Source organism: Musca vetustissima, unplaced genomic scaffold (genome assembly GCF_032173495.1).
Source record: "Musca vetustissima isolate MV318-11 ecotype Yass unplaced genomic scaffold, APGP_CSIRO_Mvet_v1 utg9860, whole genome shotgun sequence".
NCBI classification, from domain to species: Eukaryota; Metazoa; Arthropoda; class Insecta; order Diptera; family Muscidae; genus Musca; species Musca vetustissima.
Window position 1 is genome coordinate 69481 of NW_026888490.1, and position 23330 is coordinate 92810.

At 34.9% G+C, this 23330-nt stretch overlaps 3 protein-coding genes across 3 annotated transcripts; 2 read left to right on the top strand and 1 right to left on the bottom strand.

The window, feature by feature from the left end:
• Positions 1-155: 155 nt before the first annotated feature.
• LOC133336349 (E3 ISG15--protein ligase Herc6) lies at positions 156-2469 on the top strand. Its single transcript, XM_061544642.1, has 4 exons — positions 156-315; positions 369-885; positions 961-1036; positions 2020-2469. Exons 1-4 carry the CDS (start codon positions 156-158, stop codon positions 2467-2469), a joined length of 1203 nt encoding a protein of 400 aa, XP_061400626.1.
• A 335-nt stretch (positions 2470-2804) lies between these two features.
• On the bottom strand, positions 2805-13618 carry LOC133336351 (protein Tube). The gene is made up of 2 exons (XM_061544643.1): positions 13213-13618; positions 2805-3874 (listed from the first exon to the last, which is right to left on the bottom strand). Exons 1-2 carry the CDS (start codon positions 13616-13618, stop codon positions 2805-2807), a joined length of 1476 nt encoding a protein of 491 aa, XP_061400627.1.
• Positions 13619-17548: 3930 nt separating this feature from the next.
• LOC133336352 (contactin) lies at positions 17549-22599 on the top strand. Its single transcript, XM_061544644.1, has 8 exons — positions 17549-18365; positions 18433-19304; positions 19759-20563; positions 20628-20794; positions 20925-21797; positions 21861-22029; positions 22100-22417; positions 22483-22599. Exons 1-8 carry the CDS (start codon positions 17549-17551, stop codon positions 22587-22589), a joined length of 4128 nt encoding a protein of 1375 aa, XP_061400628.1. The 3' UTR covers positions 22590-22599.
• The last annotated feature ends 731 nt before the right edge of the window (positions 22600-23330 follow it).

The window sequence follows — 23330 nt, forward strand, 5'->3', positions numbered from 1 at the left end:
ATCCATACCATTTTAACTGCAAATCGTTTTGCAAATATTCACAATGATTTTGGAACAATCAATGTCGCGAAAACAATAGAAATAAAAATTGTACAACGATACACTTATGAGGTCTAATACACACTGACACCGACGTGGCGTGACAAGTTAACTGAATGGAGGGTGGCAGTGGCAAACTTGCATGTAATTACAATGGAGATCACCTAGCAACGGCTGACATAAAGCACAGCGGAAAACAATGGCTGGCTTGTGGTTCTAATCATTTCGGCCAGTTGGATATATTAGAAAACGAACGTTTAATACGATATATGAAAAGTAAGTTACAAAATTTGTTTACGCCTCGAGTTAGTATTGTAATCTTTGCACAGAAATTGCACTCGAAGGAAGTATTCGGTGCCTTACATCTTCATGGAGTTATGTGGCAGCCATCAATGGATGTTCAATGCAAATATGGGGTTTCATCAACTGTCAAACGAAAAACATAAAAAATATAACGGTCGACAACACAATCAAAACTTTAGCATGTTGTGATAGATACTGCCTACTTTTGCTGAATACCGGAACGGTATTCAAATACAATGTACAATGTCTAGATGATAATTTGGAGGAAATCAAGTTCCAAATAAATGAAAGTCACAAACCGAAAAGACTGTCCATCTTTGGGAGTTCTGCAACGTCTTCGTCCAATTCGGTTTTAAAAATAGAAAACATAGCGTGTGGAAATACTATTATGGTAGCCATAGGTATGTCTAATGAAGTATTTACCGGAACTACTGAAGTACATCGTTTTCCTAAACATGTTAGAACAAAACAGTTGGTATGTGGTTTTGAACATGCCCTCTTGTTAACACATAACGGAGATATTTATACCTGGGGCAATGGTTTGTAAGTATCCATATAGATATACATGTATATTTGCCATTGAAAACTATAAAGCAAAGACAAATATTTGTTTTTCAGAAGGGGCCAATTGGGATTGGATTCCATAGGCGTTAAAATAAAACCCATCCTCTTAGAAGCAATGGCTGGAATCAAGGTAGGCTGCAACAAAATAAGTCGTCTGTTACGTGTCTATAGAACATCGTTTTGGGGGATTATCCTGTTTATTTTTGAAATACCTTCATTAATTGTAATTATTTTTTCGTATTAAAACTAAATACCAGAGAACAAAATATTATACAGTAATAGACATACCCATGGTACAATGCCTTTTAAAAAGTGGTAAAAGTAGGGAATACATTTCTGAGTTTTTCTGGGATAATTTAATGCCTTAATTATGCCCCCAACTAAACTTTGGTAGACTAATTATTCGTGTTTTTTATAAAATAAAAAAAATATTTGCAAAAAGTAGGACAATTTGTTGCATTTGTATTGTATTTATTCTGACTTAACAAACCATAAGCTATATCTGTATTTTTCCTTCATTGTAATAATTTACATAAGGGCATTTCCGGAAAAGGTAAACCAAAGTCGAAGATTTTTTTCTTTAATTGTACTTATTTATTGAAGTTGCAAAGTAAGTAAACATTTGTCATTTTTTACACAATTCGCGGAGTTCTCCCATTATTAGCAATGCTGTTTTGCGGCTTTTATTTCATTTATAGTTTTATTTTGCCTCCGTGACCGCGAAAGTGTACTATGGGTAATACTGGGTTTGGGACTAGTTTGGAATATAGTTAAAATCAATATTCATGGAACAACTCAAAAAATTCTTTGAATTTAGAGTGAGAATTGCAACGAAAACATATAGACCAAATATTAAGGATATTTTTAAATATGGACCTATTTTGAAAGATTCCGGAATACCAAAGTACGATTGGTAAACGTTTTTTGAAGAAAGAATTCCAATCATAGAAGTATTGTGTATTGTGCCAAAAAAAAATTATTTTCGATAAATTAAGAATTGTCTTTTTCGGGATCAAATATTCTTGTTTATCAATTCAGACATTAAAGTGCTAACATCTCCAAAAACTTATTTACATATATTATTTTTTTTTTTTACTCTTTATTACATTATAGATAATTTGTATAACAGCGTCCGGATGGCATAGTGCAGCCATTTCCACATTCGGGGATCTTTACACGTGGGGATTCAATTCTAATGGACAACTTGGTTTAAGAATTTATAAAAACGATACCATTAAAGAACCGTCTATATACATGGTACCACAATTGATCGAATTAACAGACTTAAACTGCTGTGAACAAAAGACAGAACCTTGCATTCCAATAAAAGTTACAGGCGGTGCGAGACATACAATTGTGCTAATGAATTGCGGAGCTGTTTTTTCGGTAGGTTGGAATGCATATGGACAGTTGGGCTTGAAAAACAACAGAATGTACATAGACAAATTCACACGTATACTTAAAATCGAAAATTGTATCGACGATGTGGAAATTGTGTGTGGATCTTGGAATACATGGATAACTATGCATACTGACAGCAAATATGTACATTATAAAAACTGATCATTCTCCTCATTCTATAGAGTGTTTGTTATTGTTTAGGACTATGAACTTGTACTTGGCTGTTGTGTTTTATTTATTATAATTATGAATGCTTACATTTTTGGGTCAACTTAGTCAATGAAATCTTCGAAAGGTATACGATCATTATTATATATGCGTATGTTATTACAAAATTATACAATTGTTCGTTAACTTAGTTTCAATAATTTACAAAATAAAAAAATGGAATATATTTATATATTTTTTAAATTTTCATTAAAAATTACTTTAAACAGACTATCAGGTAGTTTTTGAGATTTAAATATAAATACAAAGACTTGAGTTTTTATCGTAAGTCAATTCAGCGTTGGAATGCATTCTGTATTAAGGGGTGGTATGTTATCTGTTGATGTTGGCCTGCTATCATTATTCTGCTCAAAACTATTTTCTGCACTCGTGTTAGTAACACTCGTCAAGCTGGAATCGTTGAAAATGCTTAAATTTGGCACATCTGCATCGTCGTCATCATCAACATCGTCTTCATCATCAGAATTGTCAGTCTCGTTGTCTATTACTGAGTGAATCATGTTCATCTCATGGCCTATGGCTTCTACTACGCAAGGTACCTCGCAGGACAGTATGCCAATACTGGTTGAATTTGTAGAAGTGCTGCTGGCACAAAAATTTAGAGCCACCGATGGCACGTCTTCTTCCATGTTATTTATTTCTTTGGAAGCATTGTCTCGTTCACCATTTAAGTTTAAAGCGCTTATCGCTGGTAGGTCATGGCTCATTTGTGTAACATTACCAATGTCATTGGAAAATGAGGAATTATCGCTTGCAGGAATGTCGTTATTTGAACACTTATTTTCGGCAGATGAAATGGAAGAATTTCCTCCTATTAAAAAGCTTAAATTTGGCGTGGAATCGTTTTTTAAGCTGCTTGAGGACTTCATCAGTAAAGGCAAATTAGGCAAATTATCTGCCGTTGTTGATGAGGCATCCCCATTCGCTGTTTCATGTGAATGCTCATTTACAGTGTTCATCTCGTGTTGATTTGTTAGTGTGGCAATTGTCTGAACGTTTTCCGCTAGCTGTGGCTGAGTAAGTTGTTGTAATTGTTGTTGTTTCATTAGCCTAGCCGACCTTAACAACCTGGGTGGTGGTGTTGGTGCTTCACCATTGTCGCTAATTGAAGCAAATAGTGGTGCAAAATATTTATCATTAGGACCTCTGTACTTAGTGTAAAAATCTTTGTTGTTGTCCATCGAACTACCCTCGAAATTTGCGTTTTGTTGTAGCAGTTCAGTACCGGGATAATATTGACTATCTTCGGCAATATCCCTAACATTGGCAATTATCGCTGAGGGAAGATCACAAGAAATTTCAGCTGCAGGTCCCTCTTCTGGTCGTTTAGGTATTTGCTCTATAAAATGTAATATATAACAAATATTAAAGTTAATAGTGAGCTAATAAAAAGCAACATGAAAATAAGATTAACATCACAATATATTTTGGAGTTTCGTGGATACTATATACAATTCTATAAAGGGTATCTTGGGAATGGTAGGCTATGTATAACACTCCATGACTCATTCCTATAAAATATTTTAATTAGAACCCCATGGTATAATTATAAAAGGTAACATCAAATTCCAGCAGATTTGATTTCAACGTAATACTAGTGTCAATATGAATATGACAAATTATTGGTCTGTTCCCGTACTGCAAGAATCTACTAATTTTTACTACGATAACGAATTATCCTTTATGATATCGACGAAAATAGTAAAATCGAGTAGATTCTTGCAGTACGGGAACAAACCATATGTTTTTAAAAATGAGCCAACAGAAAAATTGGGTACGCATACAATTCGAAATTGTTCCTCCCGTATTCAATTTACTCAATCTGCCTGCTGGAAAAGTTTGAGAAAGCAAATCTTTCTTCATGGAATAACTCGCAATTTCCAACATTATTATATATCGAGGTGTATTTAATAAGGTGTATGCATCAGATACAACAACAAATGTTTTGTGTTCCCACGATAATCGGATCTACGCTCCGGAACGACCCGAGTTCGACTCGGCCAGGGATTGTCAACTTAGCGACAGCTGTACAAAACGAAAGTTTTTTTCTGTTCCAAGTGGAACTGTTCGGTTTGCGGGGAAATCATACGGAGAAATATGACATCTGTAAGGTGCAATGGTTGCAGAAACTGGTGTCATATGAGAAGATGTACCACCCTGCGTTTACACAGGAATTGGAATCCAGGCTTTGTAGCCGATTGCTGCACTAACAATCCAGCAATATCCGCTAGAATCCAGTGCAGTCCTTCCAGTACTACGGCTAGCACTCCGTCTAGTTTTCCATCCAGTAGTACTGCTACTAGTGTGAGTACTAGTGGTAGAGCTAGTTATTCCATTAGCTCTTCCTCCAGTTCTGCTGCTAGCTCCCCGTGATTCGCAAGCACTCCGTCTAGTTCTCCATCCAGCAGTACGACCACTAGTGCTCATACTGGTAGTGAAGTTAGTTATTCTACTAGCTTCTCTTCCTATTCTACGGCTAGCACTCCGTCTAGCCATTCATCAATTCATTCTAGTGTTTCGACTAGCACTCCTTCTAGTCAACGAATGCTCAAAACTTCCCATCCAGACAACAGCGTTACAGGCAGGTTCTCCGTTCGCCGAATAACTCCACCCGCCTGCCACCACAGCAGCAGTCCATGCAGGGGAGTGATCCAAATACCTCATTCCTAATCATGCAATTTAATTGTAATGGTCTTAGGAATAAGGTAATTGAGATCACAAACTTTATGCATGAAAACAACATCCTCATTGCTGTCTTGCAAGAAACGAAGCTGACCAGTAGTTGTTCCTTATCCTCCTCCGGGAATTACAATATCATTCGGCGAGACAGAGATAGAGACCATGGCGGTGGACTCGCATTCATCATCCAGCGAGAAGTCAGATATACTCTGACTACCCCTCCGTCTCCTTCCCAGTCTGATCATTTCCTGAAGGTTTTGAGCATTTCAGTTCATTCCGACGATGCTGAAATTGAAATTGTCAATGTATCCGCTACTAATGGGGAATCCTACCGCCCGATTTCTCTTCTGCTTCCGTCCCTGAGACAGCATTTCGTTCTTGCTCCCCACCAACACGGTTTCAGGGAGTCATATAGCACAACTACGGCTTTGCAAGAAATTACTTACAAGATTGCGAATGGCCTCAATCAGCGACGACCACCTGAACGGCCACAATGCAGCTCTAGATCTGTCCAAGGCGTTTGATACCGTCGATCATTCCGAGCTGATATCCGATATCAAAAATTCCACCCTTCCGTGTGATATCAAACGTTGGCTTGCCAACTACCTTAATGGGCGGCAGGCCATCGTTGAGTTCTGTGGCCAAAAATCCAAATATCGCAAGATCAAAATGGGAGTACCGCAAGGCGGTGTCCTTTCTCCCATTTTGTTCAACATGTATTTTGCGAAACTCCCCATTCCTCCACCAGATGTCTACCGTGTCACTTTTCACTTCCTGGACGCGAGAAGTCAATCTAGAACTTGACATTTTCGTCAATCTAGAACTTGACATTTTCGTAGGCGCATCCCCACCGTCCATAATCCGAAAATCCTTGAGGTGGTTTTCGATAACCTCCTTCATTCTCCTTCTATAAGGCTTTAGGTCGTTCCATCCTGAATTATGCTGCCCCAGTCTGGACTTCTTTCCTTAGCGACACACAATGGAGATCATTGCAAACAACCCAAAATAATGCACTCCGAATTGCAAACGGGTGTGTCCAGATGACGAGCGTCGATCACCTCCATGAGGAGACCAGGATGCTGTCAGTCAAGCAACATAATGTGTTGTTGACTAGACAGTTCCTGTTGGCATGCTATTTGCCGTGTCATCCTAACCATCACACTGTGACGGCAGATCCACCTCCGCGACACTTCCGCCAGGACTTCAGGCGCTATCGTGATGGCATTCAAGACGTCATTCCATCGGACGTCAACAGATTGTCAAAAGGGAACGCGATGAAATCCGTGCATCAACTGGCGGTCTCCGATGCCATAAATGGTAACAGATGCAATAAAGTCCTACAACAACATCCTCCTGCAATTTCGGAGAGTGAGAGGCTTCTTCCTAGGCAAACCCGTTCAATTCTGGCACAACTAAGGTCCGGATACAGCAATGTACTCAACTCGTATCGAGAGCGCATTGTCCCCGGAACCCTAAACAGGTGCCCTCCTGCCAGCAAAGCCCTCACGACACACACCATTTATTCAATTGTCCGTCCGAGCCTACGAGTCTATTGCCCATAGACTTATGGCTAAAGCCAATAGAGGTGGCGCAATTTCTCCGGCTACCCACTTCAAATCCGAATTCCTAATTAATTAATATATTTTCCTTCTTCCGTTTTCTTTTCTATCAACATTTTTCAGGAAAGAACTTTCGTCAACAGCCAACCTGTTACAACAACAACAACAAAAATTTTACAAAAACAATATTGTTCTTATAGAAATTAAATTGTCATATTGACAATTAGTTTTTGTCAAAAATAAACAAAAACAAATTTTTATTTTTTTGTCAAATAATAATCTATGAGGAATTGAAATCTTTTGTTTTTTTTTTTTTTTTGGAAAATTTACCACATTCTGCCCGAGGCTCCTATATATATTTTTTTTTAATTATGGGTTCCAAATCCGCCCTTCTCAGTGGAAAAGTTGTGTGCCATAAATCGCCGCTCAAAGATCACAAAATAATGAAGATTGTGTTACGTAGCCAGTATACTCGGGAAGAAGTACGGCTATCCACAAATGCTTTTCAATTTAAATTAACATATAGAGATCCACTAGAGAATCTATTCATAATTGCAAAGATTTTGCGCCTAACTATGAGTTAGGCTGGACATCCGCCGAAGATTTTGCAAATACCAATGGGCAGATTCCAATATACAATTTCCTTGGTTTTGAGGGTGGTTGATGAGTTATACCCTACACGTATGGACTTATTTAAACACGTGCTACTCAATATAATCTTCGTGCAAATTGTGATATTTTCGTGAGAAAGCACTACAGACATTATAGAAGTCCATATTTCAGAATGTGCTACAAACAACAATGGACAGATACCAATACAGGCTCCTTGCAAATTTTAAAGGTCCATATTTCAGAGGCCTATAATCAGGAACCCAATGTAAAATATATTTTTTCGTCATTTGAGACTTGTAACATTTTTTGTTCCTATAAATGTATTTTTTGTTGTTAAGCATAATTTAAATATTAAGGAAATGAAACGTCGAAGAAATTTGTTTTGACAATTTATTTCACAAACAATAAAGAAAAAAGTTTAAAACTTACACCTTATTAAATACAAGATGTGGAAGCGATAGAAATTCATATTTTTAAATTTTTGAGGAATGCAAAATATTAAATTATTTAAATAAATAAAATTTCTTGATAATTTGTTTCTTTACATTTTTCTGTCAAATGACGTTGACACTAATATTTGGTATGTTCCCGTACTGCAAGAATCTACTATTTTTTACTCCGATAACACTTTTTTCCTTTATGATATCGAAGAAAATAGTAAAATCGAGTAGATTCTTGCAGTACGGGAACAGGCCAATTACTTACAACAGCAAATTTCCATGTGGTTGTTGTATCGTTTGTTGTGCAACAACACTTGCTATTGTTATACGATGGTAGAACCTGATGGGACAATATTAAAGGTAGAATTTATTGACGATATTAATAAAAACTGAACTCTCCTGTAATTCTTATAATAGGTTTGTCTGCATACTTGTCCAGTAATTCCCTGCAGTTTCACAAGTAGTGGCTGGCAACTTTTCATCGACGATGAATTTTCATCGACTATTAATGCTCAGTAGTAATTTTGAAAGTAGTGTCTCGAACCACATTTAACTTGTACTTCCATTATAGTACGAATACATTTAACCGGATTTGGTTAACCTAGTGGGTTTCAATTGTCAATTCCTTTGCATATATGTCAAATAAATCCTCATAAAGAAGGTTAACCCGGTAAAAAGTTCTAATGTATATACCGTTTTATGGTCTGTTCCAGAACCTGCAAAAATGTACAATTTTTAACTACGATAACAAATTGTCCTTTATGATATCGAAAAAAATAGTTAAAATTATTAGATTCTTGCAGTAGGAGAAAAGATCATTACTCAAATTTAATACAAATTAAAACTACTTGAACATTAGAACTTTTTTACCGGGTTAACCTACTTTATGAGGATTTATTTGACGTATATATTTTTTTTTTTTTATCGTACGTTCCCACGCCTCACTTTCCCACCCCTGCCGACCGAGGGGGCGACCTCCCCTTTCGTAGGGATCGCGTACGCATCATAATCCGCATTATGATGGAATATGAGAAGGGATAGAAAACCAGCTACAGAAATCTACTTCAACAGCCAGTTTGTTATTAAGTTGTATTATTCATTTAAAAATATGATTATATTAGATTTTATTAGGTCTATATTTGCAAAAGTCTACGTTAGAATACACAGAATTGAAATCAATACACATTTTACTAAGTGGATCTCCCATAGAATAATTTGTAAATCTACGTATAATGGTTGATAATATCTACTTGATCGAAAAGGAACATTTATTCTAATGGATGAAATTAGGAAGTCTGAGGGTATATTACCGCTTAGTATTTTAATTACTATCATAGTGTTCAACATAATACGTCTACTTTTTAATGTTGGCAATCGAATTAATTTTAACCTGCTAGTGTAAGAAGGCAACACAGTCACTATTCCAATGTATATCAGCGCAAAAATTAGAAATTGTTTCTGCACTGATTCAATTTTATCGGAATAAATTGTATATTGGGGATCCCATACAACAGAAAATTCTAATATGGGTCGCACAAGAGATGTAAAAATGTAATGTTCAGAACAATTTTAGCCCATCGTTTTATAAATCCTAAGACACCGTGGGCTTTGTTTACCATAGAAATAACATGATTATTAAAATTTAATTTTGGATCCATTAAAATACCAAGATCAACAAATGAATCAACAGTTGATAAAACAGTACCATTAATATTGTATTGCCTTGTTAAAGTAGAAATCTGGAAAAACACATATGCTTACATTTGTTTAGGTTTAAATCCATACAGTTTAATTCGCACCATTGAAAAAGGTTATTTAAATCATTTTGAAGTAAATCAGTAAATCACAACTTGACACCAGCATACAATAGCAATTTGGAGTGGATTATTGGTAAATCATTTATAAATAGAAGACAGAGGAGTTGACCTAAATGACTTCCTTGGGGAACGCCGGAAGGAACATTAATGGATTTGGAGAGACAATCATCAAACAAAACTACCTGTGATCTATTTCTCATATAAGATGATATCCATTTAACTAAATTTATACTGAAACCAATTTGATTTAATTTATATATTAAAAGTTCATGGTTAACCCTGTCAAAAGCTTTACTGAAGTCAGTGTAAATCGTGTCGGTTTGATTACGCTGAATAAAACCTTTTATGACGGTTGAGGAAAATTGAATAAGATTGGTAATGGTTGAGAGGCCACTACGAAAACCATGTTGATATGGGCTTAAGATTGGCTGAACTTTATGAGAAATTATATCAGTAATCAGTTTTTCGAATAATTTTGGAATTGCACTTAATTTAGCAATTCCTCTATAATTCGAGACATTAGTTAAGCTACCAGATTTGTGTAAAGGAACTATATAGGATTTCTTCCAGAAGGTCGGAAAATGACTATATTTCAGGGAATAATTAAACAATAGCGTTAAAGGGATAGCTAATGTATCTGAACAGTACTTTAGAATTATGCTAGGAATGCCATCCGGACCTGGACTTTTAATTGATCTTAAATTACGTAGATTTTTAGAAACATATTGACTTTGTAAAAAAGGCATAGATATTTGATCTATCGTCGATAATTTATAACTATATGTATCTTTATTTGGACAGGGTGAATATGAATATGTTGTAGCGAAAAAATTTGCAAAGCACTCTGAAATTTCAGAGTTTTTCTCAAATGTCTGATTATTGAATTTCAAGATGGTGGGCTTTGACGTAGCTTTTCTTTTTATATTAACAAAGTCATAAAAAGATTTAGGATTGGATTTGAAATTAAGTTTAATCTTGTTTAAATAAAGATTGTAAAGTTTTCGGGACTCTGACGTATATTTAGACCTTGCGACAGCATATTTAGCATAATCTATAGAGGAGCCTGATTTTTTATATTTTTTAAAAAGTTTATTTTTATAATTTTTAATACTTGAAAGCCCAGATGTGACCCATGGATATCGTTCCGAGTTTCTAACTCTAACAATGGGAACACATTCTAGAATAAATTTATTTAGGATATCATAAAATTTATATACTGATAATTCTAGATCAATATGACCCTTACAAATAAATAATGTGCTCCAATTTACGTTTGAGATAAGTGCGTTTAACTTTCGGAAGTCAGTTTTATTATAATTAGGAACAGATTTAAATGATATTAAAGAATTGTTGGTAGCTAAATTATTATGCATCATGGATATGCATAATGTAGGATGGTATTTATCTTCGGTAGTACATACTGAAGGTATTCTAATAATTTCAAAATATTGTGTATAATTCACAAATGCTAGATCTAGAATTCGATCATAACAATTTGATACGCTATTTATTTGATAAAGATTTATGTCGCTAAAACGATTTACAATTTCAAAGGTATATAAGTTTACATTTGCATCAGATGTCAAAGGTGTTAGAGCCTCAGAATCTGGCAATGAAAGCCACTTTGCAAAGGAATTGACAATTGAAACCCACTGGGTTAACGAAATCCGGTTAAATGTAAACGTACTATAATTCAACAAATTTTTATTGCATCGGGGAGTAAACAAAATTTCGAAACAGGTGAACCTAAATACACTATGGTGAAAAATGCACTCGGGATGGTGAAACGTTTAAAAAGGGTGACTTTACCCACTGTCACTGTTTCTAGCTTTTATTGTATCTAGTAATTTTAATTGAATGATTTATGGAATTCAGTTGGTCGTGCACTGTTTTCAAAAAAGCATATACAATAATTAAACTTCTGTTGCATCTACTTAAAACTTCTACCGATTATTTTAATGTGTGGCATGCTTCTAGCAAAATAACCCTTCTATAGGACTTTCGGAAACAAGTTTTCTCAAGACGTTCGGATCATCTGAAACAAAGTGGTTTCAAAACACAATCCACATTCCTACAGTTCAATCATTTTTCGAATGTTAGTCGCATTAAATGAGCATGAAATGAGTACACCTAATTCTGTTTTTACACGAATTATTTTTACACGAATTTGAAATAACACGAGTAAATACGAAAAAATATTTATATTTTTACACGACATAATTTGAAATAACACGAATACAAAAAAAAAAAAAAATACTTTTTTTACATGAACTATTTATTTATTGAAGAAAATTCTGGAATGCTTTTGCTCAAACATCCCTGCCTTAATTAGAGTAACAACCCTGCATGGCATGAATTTCTGATATGGCAACATTTTATATAATTCTGGTGTGTACTTGGCCAGTATCTTTTTTTACACGAATTTCTCGGGAACCATTCTATCGTGTAAAAACAGAATTAGGTGTATCTCCTTATATACACACATTCAAATAACTTCATTGTGATATAATGGTTAACTCGTACTGCATGAGGGTAAACCGTGCATTTTTAAACTTCCTGTTGAATTTCATTCATTTTTTTTCTTGTATCATACTATTATGGCATTTTTTCATACCCCGTTAACGCACGCAAACGCGTTGATGGTTTCGTCCCCTTGTTTTTGTTGTATTATAGATGACAAATAATACGTCGGAATGTTCGACGGATCCATTCTGTTTATGGGGTTTTCTGTATTTATATTTATTTGACAATTTTATTTTTTTCTCCAACCTTGTATTATTGTACCATGCATATAACATTTTTTAAGCCTTGCTTTATAAATAATCTTAGAATTTATTATATGTATTCAAAGACGCAAAGGATACTCTATTTTCGGTCTCCCTAAAACACAGACATTATAGACATTTTCATTAAACAAAAACGCAAAGCCTTTGTAAAGCCAGATTCTGCAAGATAGTTAAACACATAGTAAAAATAGTTTCTAGCAGTGCTGGAATAGACAGACATTCCTGCAGTACGGGAAAAGACCGCATATGATACGACCAAGGATACACGGGAATATCAATGTGTTAATATGAAAAATACTTTGAGTTTCCAACTGAAATAGATTTCTAGAATATTAATGGTTACCATCAGAACTGTATATAGAGCAATAATAAAATATCGTTAACAAATGTTACAAATGTATTTGGAGTAGCTCTCAATTTTCTATTTAATAATAGTGTAACATACTTTTAAAACACACATATATCCAATTATATTTTGTATATTACGTTATTACTTGCTTAATATCGAAAATGTAGGTACTTCAGTAGTTTAGTTTAATGCTAACCATTAAAACTTCATACTATTATATGTTAGGATTATCATACTTTTATAAGACATACTCATTAAGATTTAATTATTATATGCAGTAGTATGGTTTGCAATTTAATTAAAATCGGCCTTTGAGGCTTCAAATTGCACTTTTAGAAATAAATAAATTACGAACCACAGTTCAACTCTCAGTACATTACCATTATGTTACAAACATATATTCAACGTGAAACCACAAGATTAAAATAGAATTACCTTTCAGTAGATTTTCTGCTACATAGTCGGCACCACGGAACAAGTGAGCTTTCAAAAGGTAATACAGCAGCACACCTAAGGTTGGTCGCTCATTCTTACGCCCAGAGGTTCCCCATTCATCAAACAATAGCTGTGCACATAGTCTTCCTGTTCGTTTATTAGCCTTTTCTATGAGACGTATGTGATCATTCGTGTACTTTCTTTCCATGGTAGCAAGTGGGGCACTGGAGTACACATCATTAAAAATGCTGGATGATGGGCCAAACAATTCATTATTAATGTGTTTTGGTATTGTTTCCATCAATTTTTGCCAATAATCGTTATCATCTAAAATGACAGTCAACTGGTACAAGTCCTTTGATTGTACATTTCTCAATTCGGTGTCACGAGTATAAGTGGCTGACATTCTCTCTCAACGCTCGCTGGTTTCTGTAAGGGGTTTCGTTCGGGGATTGTATCTGTATCACTCTTATTATCGTATCCAATAGACAACAAGCATTTTATTTTATGTTAAAAGAATTTTGCAAAAATAATCAACAAGTTACTACACACCCCTAGCAAACAACAGCAACGATATGATATTACTTTCCTGTTTCTCTTTATTAGTATATGGCAGTAATACCATCAGCTGATTTTTCGCATTAAACGTCAAAATCGTAGTGTTGGTAAAATAATTGCAACTGTTGAAATTAGCAAACGATAATGTTCAATTTTGAGTACAGTGGTTTGTTTTGTAACCGTTATTTTTAATTTTTAAAGTGCTGGAAATGTTAATGTTGATAAATCCATCCAATATACTAGCACGCATGGAACAATTATACAAGGTCAACAAGGAGAAAATACACATCTACCCAGTGGGTTACTAATAACGCGAAAAATGAAAGAAATGTCAGGTTTTCTTTTCAAAATCGAGTTGGGAATATGATTTAAATATCGATTCATTCACAAATCATACATTTTTTCTTACCAATGTTGTAAAATTCATATAATGCCATGTTCTGACGAGCATTCGAACAACGTAGTTCGCTCTCAGAATTACCTACATGAATTAACCCGTTCATACAACACTATTTTTAATTCATGTCATCAGAATTTTCTTTTTCAAATTTGTTGTTTCTCCTTTTACACAGAAATCTCAACATATTTGTGTGTATTACCTATAAATTTAAATAGAGAAAATTATTCTCTTTTTCCTGAATATAGTCAGAACCCATAGCTTTTTACTTTTCATTCATGTTTTCCATCTTTTCTCAAAATTTTGTTGTTTTTAATACATTTTTATATTTTCTCAATTCAAATGTCACATACTGTCACATATACAAATTTGGAGAATTTTTTGTTTGAGTTTCCCCACATTTGTTTCTTGTTTTGTACGCTAATTAGAATAAAGGGAAAAGAAATGCATATTGCATTATGTAGAAAACAAAATTTACATCCTGCTGCATATATAAAAACTATACAAATTTTAACTTTCCATTCATCATTTTCAATTTTACTGAAAAAGTTTGAAAATTTTATAAATATTTTCATGCTGTCAAAATTAATTTATTTTCGATAAATTTTCTCAATTGTTAGGGATGGGACAAATTTCTTAGTTATTCAGAGAGCGATTCGAATTGAACAACGTACAAAAGTCGGTGTTCGCTCAGACATTTTTGTATGGGGAACTAAGTAATTACTTCATAATAAACGGTCAAACAACGAATGAGAGAGCGAACGACGCTCGTCTGTCAAAAAATGTCAAAAAATTTTAAACCGAATTGCTTTGTATAGACGCATGAAGCAAGTTCAAAAGAAAGTCCTGATTTATATTAGGCGAGTTTACTTGCGGCAATTTTTATCGTTCTCTTTTGAACTTGCTCCACGCGTCTATACAAGGCAATTCGGTTTCCAAAAAATTTTTTTATTTGTTGTTTTTTCACATTTAAATATATATAAAATGTCAACAAATACGAAATACACAAAACGAATTGCCAGAAAATTGTCGGTACGAACAATTTTTTTCCATTTCTATTCCCCTTGCCCCTCTCTCCTACAAACAAAGACTTGCCGCAAGTAAACTCGCCTAATCTAAATCAAGACAAAACGGTAAGAATTGCCGCAAGTAAACTCGCCTAATCTAAATCAGAACATATTCTATCGAAAATATAGAATGCTCGCGTTCAGCCATCCGTTATATGTTATCGAAAATACAACAACCACAAGAAAACGCCCTATAAGGGCTAAGCAGAATGCTCGCGTTGAGCCATCCGTCGGATTATATGTTATCGAAAATACAACAACCACAAGAAAACGATATGCGTTTGTGTAATCGTTTCCTTGTGGTTGTTGTATTTTCGATAACATATAAGGCGACGGATGGCTCAACGCGAACATTCTGCTTAGCCCTTTAAATATATTTTAACTTTGTGCGTGAGCCATCCCTCGCGTTATGTGTTATCGAAAATATAACAACCACAAGGAAACGATAAAATTAACGCTAGAAGTTGATGTCTACTGCACTTCAGGGTTTTAACTTTTTGCGTGCGTTAACGCGATAACAAAAAACGCTCAACGCGAACATTCTGCTTAGCCCTTTATTATGGTTGGCGTTGTCGTGTCGATAATTGGGCCCTGTCGCATGGTACAAGGGTAGCTGTTGTCAAAAAGGAGAAAATACACCTCTACCTTACTGGCAATAATGTCAGAATAAATGAAAACAAATATAACAAGTCGTTTTGTTCATTTGACATATTTTTAACATTTTACCAAAAACGCGAAAAATGAATGGAATGTCAGGTTTTCTTTTCAAAATCGAGTTGGGGATATGATTTACATATTGATTCATTCACTAATCATACATTTCTTCTTACAAATGTTGTAAACTTCATCTTCAAACAAACCGATTTTCGAATATATTTTGTTATATTTTTCCAAACATTACACACACAGCCACACATTTTGTATTTGACTTTGGCATAACAAGCCACAGTAAGAAAAATTACCTACACATAATGCCATGTACAGACGAGCGTTGATCGCTCTCTCATTCGTTGTTCGACCCTTAATTATGAAGTAACTTAGTTCCCCATACAAAATTTGCTGAGCGAACACCGAATCACTCTCTGAATGACCAAGAAAATTGTACCATCCCTATCAATTTAGAATAAATTAATTTTAACAGCATGAAAATATTTTTTTTTTCAAAAATTTTCATTAAAATAGAAAATGATGAAGGAAAAGTAATAAATTGTCTAGTTTTTTTTTTAGGATGTTAATTTTGTTGTTATCTACATAATGCAATATGCATTTCTTTCCTCTTGGTTCTAATTACCGTACAAAACAAGAAACAAATGTGGGGAACCCAATCAAAAATTCTCCAATTTTTTATATGCGACATTTGAATTAAGAAAATATATTTAAAACAACAATATTTTCAGAAAAAATGGAAAACATGAATTAAAAGTACATATATATATATATATATATATATATGGGTTCATGCAAAGCACCAATAAATGTTTTGTTCCATCTACCTTGTACTAGTAGCTGTCATGGCGGACCAATCGACAGAAAAAAATCGATATCATTTTCGATTACTGACGAGACGACGTATATAATTCATTCATCTTTGTTTTTCTCCCATTAGAAGTTTGTTTTTTTCTGTACAAATATATTTTTATTTAATTTAGTTTTCAGTCAATCAGTGTTTTTAAATAAGGTAATATATAATACATATATATGTCTGTGAATCATTTGAAGGTGTAAAATATTAGGCACGTTAAATTTGTACACGAGTTCATTCATAAGAATGTACAGTGTTTTGAGCCTAATTAAGGTGTGGTTTGAGTTGTAAGACGTGCTTAACAATATGAAAAATATTCTCTAAGAAATTTTGAAAGATTATTTTTTTTGTAATTTAACATAAATGAACACCAACAAGTATTGTAATGATTTTTATTGAATTGTTGTAATAAATAATTTTTGAAGCAACAGTTCAATAAATTGAATAATTGAACTAAGAATGTGAATTCAACTATGAAGCCACACCTACAAGTCAACGGATTTAATTAATTGTTGTTGCTTTTGTGTTTTAACGATGAATAGCATTTTGTTTACAAATTACATGACTGTTCATACAACAACACAATGTACATGTAGCACACGATATATAGAATTTGCTATAAATTAGCTGTTAGTTTTAAAATTTATCATTTTAAACAAATAATAATATAAATTGTTTTCTCTTTTCATGTGCTATAGACTCTGAAATGTTTAATTAGAAGTATGTACTTTAAATAAAGAGCAGCACTGTATTTAATTTTCCGAAGAATCTCATCCGCAATCAAAGGCGAAAATGTTTTTTTTAGAAAAACTCTCAACAACAAATTCTTGTTGTGGTCCCTTGGCATTTATTTTATTGCTGCCTATTGTGTCCTCAAGAGCACAATTAGCCTCTGACCCACAAACATATCAACCAAGATATAATCCACAATATACAAACGCACAGCAGAACACCCTATCTGGTACAACTCAGTATGAAAATCCGCTGCTGACATCATTGCAAGATCAAAATCAATTGGGTGGGAACACCAATTCTAATAATTACTATGAATCAAATCGTCAACTGAGCTCGAATAAATTGGGTGGTTCAACGAATTACGATCCCTTCAATCGTAATCCTGGATCGAACACTGGATACACAGGAATAGGATATGTTGATTCTTACAGTGATGAGGATAACTTCTGTCCTGAGCACTGGATATCATTCCGCCAAACATGCTACAGATTTATTCGCTCTCCAAAACGGAATTGGATGGAGGCAAAGAAGATTTGTAAAGCCTACAACGCCGAACTAATAAATGTAGACAATATTGAAAAACATGCGTTCGTTTTAAAACAACTTATACTTCAAAATCAAAGGCAGAATAGGTTTTGGACTTCGGCGCGCCAGGTTGGTCCCAACAGTTGGGTTAATGACGATAACTCCCCCTTTCTCATGGTGGAAGATGCTTTCTCATTCGACGAAGATGAAGCCATTGAAAATGAGGACCTACACGACAATCGTTTCCTAGTACAACGTAATTACAATAATGATTTCAATCGCAATCCAAATGAGTATTTCAACACTATTGGTGGGTCTGCAAATAGAAATCAAAACAGAGGATTTGGTGGTTAGTTGTTGTATAATTTTTAAATCATGAAACAAACATTAATGCACTTGTTAATTTACACTTACAGGTCAGTTTGGAGACAATGGCTTTATACGAGACCGACTAGTTTACGGGTATTCAAAACTCAAGGACAAATGGATGTTTATGCCTACTTACGACATTAAATTAAATTTGTTCATTTGTGAGTCAACACTATTGCACAATCCGGAGAACATCAATTTGAAGACCGACGAAAAACGACCATTTCACTATGGCATGGACATACGAGATGCCGAGAAAATTCCTCGTGGCCCATTCTTTGTGAAACAACCAAATGATACAACGTTCGATACGAGTAAAAATCGTCTAATTAATGATGTTACACTAAGTTGTCTCGCTGGCGGGTATCCTACGCCAACGTACAGTTGGTATCGTGAGGTCTACGTTAATGATACACTTGAATATAAGAAAATAGATCCATTACAAGACGATCGCTACACGGTGTCTGGCGGTAATTTGATTATCTATGATCCCAAGCAAGCTCTGGATCAAGGTGCTTATCACTGTGTGGCAGAGAATAAATTCGGTCGTATTCGTTCTGAAAGTGCTCATTTAAATTTCGGCTTTATAATGGAATTTAATTTAAAGCGGTCTGCAGAAACTGGAGATATGAATTGGGGCAAATCAATTTTCTGTGATCCCCCTCAGCATTATCCGGAAGTAAAGTATTATTGGTCTCGAGACAAATTTCCGAATTTTGTTGATGAAGATCATCGCGTTTTTGTTTCCAATGATGGTGCATTGTATTTCTCATCGATTGAAATTGTGGATAGGGCGAATTATTCGTGCACAGTTCAAACTGTTGTTTCGGACACTGGACGAAATGGGCCTTTCTTCCCATTACGAGTTAAGCCCAATAGTAACTACCAGGCGTTGATATTTGCAAATTCATTCCCAAAGGTAATTAAAAATGATATTTTTATTTAAAATAGTCAGGATAAATCCCCGCTTGTTGTTTTATGGAACAACGATTTATTAGTGGGAAAATTATTCATTGTTCCCCATGGGGTATGGCTAAGAAGGCATTGCTTCTCATTGCTGTTACAGCAATACCATATGTAATTTGTTTTTATTTAAAGTCGTACTATTTTAATCACAGTTTTTTGTTTCATAAATCGTATAAATAGGATAATAGTTTCTGATCTCGCATTTCCTTTAGTTTTGTGTTAGAGATAATTTCTATTCATTTACTGTTTAATCAAATTCAAGATCCGATAATAATAACACAACAAAATATGTGAGTACGACACCAGTTAATGAAGGATGGGAATAACTTGAATTGCTTCATTTAGTATTTAGTGATGCATGATCATTATTTGAAATACTTCATATATCTCTTTTTTTCCTTTTTCAGGTGTTCCCTGAAGCCCCAATTGCTGGCGATGAAATTCGATTGGAATGTATGGCATTTGGTTACCCTATACCATCCTATAATTGGACAAGACGTGGACAACCATTACAGCGAAATGCATACACAACGAACTACAATCGTGTATTAATCATTCAAAATGCAACAACAAATGATAATGGTGAATATACTTGTACCATTACAAATCCGCGGAAGTCATTGGAGAAGTCGGTATTTATTAACATTCAGATGAAACCTCAATTTACGATACCGTTGAAAGACAAAGTGAAGGACTATAACAGTGATGTTACCTTTATCTGTGAGGCATTTGCTATACCAGACGTAAACTACACTTGGTATAAGAATGCCGAATATTTAGATCCGCAAAAGATCGATAAAGACCGTTACGTCATACAAGACAATGTTTTAACAATAAAATATCTTGAACCAGATCGTGACGATGGCATGTATCAATGCGGTGCTGCTAATCAACTCAAAACAGCCTATTCCTCTGCACAGTTGCGCGTCCTTACAATGAAACCTTCGTTTAAGAAAAGACCACTTGAGTCAGAGATTTATGCTGTCTATAATGGTAACACAACGATTGAGTGTGATCCGGAAGCAGCTCCTCGACCAAAAATTCAGTGGAAAAAGGATGAACAAGTTATAGGTGCCGGTGGTCACCGTCGCATTCTTCCCAGTGGAACCTTAATAATTTCACCAACATCGAGGGACGACGAAGGTGTATATAGCTGTGTAGCTTCAAATCTAGCTGGATCCGATGAGTCCCGTGCTCGTCTGATTGTACTGCGTAAGTTGAATAAACAATTATGTAAGGAAAATTCAGACATAATGTTTTAATTTCCTCTCTGTAGAAGAGCTTAGATTCGTTCAAACTCCTCCTCCAAGAATTACCACCCAAGTCCACGACTTGATTTATATACAATGTGAAGCTACGTACGATGAACTATTGGATGTGGCCTATATCTGGAAACGCAATGGTGAAGTTCTGCGCAATAATCACGATGGCACTGAACGAATTGTGAGTAAATTTCCAACATTCATTTGATTGCATCAATTGTCCTAATGACTTCTTTAGAAGTGCTAAAATTGAAATAAATGAATAAATTGACCTGTTCCACTTACATTCAATTATATTTTTTTGTTTTCAGATAATCGACTACAATCGGTTGACAGTGCACAATGTTACTATGCTGGATGGTGGCGATTATGAATGTGTCGTAAAGTCTTCCGTAAATGAGATTACAGCCAAAACACATGTTGTTATCGAAGGCGCTCCCAGTGCACCGGGTGGAGTACAAGTTATTGAAATTGGCAAGACAAAGGCACTGATAGAATGGGTGGATGGTGGAAGCAATGGACGCCCAATCCGATACTATAACATTCTGGGACGAACTAATTGGAATCGGACGTGGGTAAATGTGTCAACACATGTGCAGGCGCGTGAAGTTGATCGCTACACCAACAGACAACAGGCTGAGGTAACCAACTTGACTCCTTGGTCATCATATGAGTTTAGCGTTGCCGCAGTAAATGACCTAGGAATTGGTATGCCGTCAGCACCATCACCCATATACAGCACCCATGAGGATAAGCCATATATAGCACCCCGCAATGTTGGTGGTGGTGGCGGTAAAATTGGCGACCTAACCATTACTTGGGATCCCCTACTGCCCGAAGAACAACACAGTCGCGGTATACATTACAAAGTATTTTGGCGCTTGAAAGGTAAATTTGAATGGGCTTCTGAGATTATAGACCGACACGATCACATTGGCATGGCTGTGGTAAACATTCCGCTTAATAACTACTACACCGAGTATGAGGTAAAAGTACAAGCCATTAATGATGTTGGAAAAGGCCCAGAAAGTGAACCGGTTACAATTTACTCGGCCGAGGATATGCCACAAGTGGCACCACAAAAGCCAATAGCTATTGCTTTCAATTCCACAGCATTTAATGTTACATGGGAGCCAATTGAGATGACACGCGAAAATATTAGAGGAAAACTAATTGGACACAGGGTACTTTGACAAAGGCTATTAAACGTTTTAGCAAATATTAATTAATTAATTTATTTTTTTTAGATTAAATATTGGAAGACCACACATCAAGAAGAAGATGCTGTTTACTATTTGTCACGCACTATTAGGAATTGGGCTTTAATCGTCGGTCTTCAACCGGACACATACTATTTCGTGAAGGTAATGGCTTACAATGCTGCTGGCGAAGGTCCTGAGAGTGAACGCTTCGAAGGTGAGAAAGTCATTTGTTTAATTTTAATAGAGTAATAAGTATTTAATATTTATAACTTCCAATTCCTCAGAGCGTACGTACAGAAAGGCTCCACAGAAACCACCATCATCGGTACATGTGTACGGCATAAATCCATCCACCGTAAGAGTGGTGTGGCGTTATGTGTCCCCCGCTCAGGATGAAGAACCAATAGAAGGCTTTAAGGTTCGTGTATGGGAAAGCGATCAAAATATGATCACAGCAAATGACACAATTATACCGGTCGGACAAAAGCTTGAGGCGTACATTAACAATCTGACACCGGGAAAGAGCTACAATATGCGCGTTTTAGCCTACAGCAATGGCGGCGATGGTCGAATGTCTAGTCCAACACTACGCTTTCAAATGGGTATGTTAGCAAGTAATTAAATGTAAATAATTTCCTGATTTTAATACATATCATTCTTTTTATAGGAAAAACAACGCGAAACCATGCGAACCGACGCTACAATTTCAACTTGAATACTTTGTTAATTGTCACATTTTTAACATTTATATCAACATCTCTATTTAATAACTAACGATATTTTTAATCTATTTCTGTCAAAAATTTCAGCGCACATTCCATCCAGTATATATAAATATGTATTGAATATTAGCAAACATTCCGTCCAAATTTTGAAAAATGTTTTTAGAATAAGTATACACTTTGATAAGTCGAATGCAATCTCAGTTTTTTTATTGCAAAATATAAATTATAATTATTTTTATATTTACACAATAGTACATCATACTAACACTCTTAAAGTGCCCTTACTATATTAAGAAACATAAAATACAAATACGTCCAAATACTTATACACATATACATACATACACATATTACGAAGATGTATGCCTGGTGTTAAAAATTGTTTATAATTTTAAAAAATGTTCAGTTATTATTTTCATATATATTTTTTATGTATGTATACAATAAATAAATAAAATAAAATCACAAAATTTTCGATAAACAAAATATTACTTCCGCGAGAGTATAGGGCGCGTTTAGACTATGGCATTTATTATTATTATTTATTTTGCCGAAAATGGTCTTTCAAATTGGAAAAACTGCGCAAAAGACCGACGCGCCTGGAAATCTTTTCTAAGCTCAGCTTATGGAACGAAAGTTCTGTCACAAGCCAGGCTATCTAGCCCATCGAGATACAAATTATAAATTGTGTTGTGTTTTGGCTGTGGTTTTAATTTAAAGGCGAAACAATTAGTTTTCGCCTCCGCAAAAAAATGTTAAATTTACGTTTTCTCTATGAATCTCTTACTGA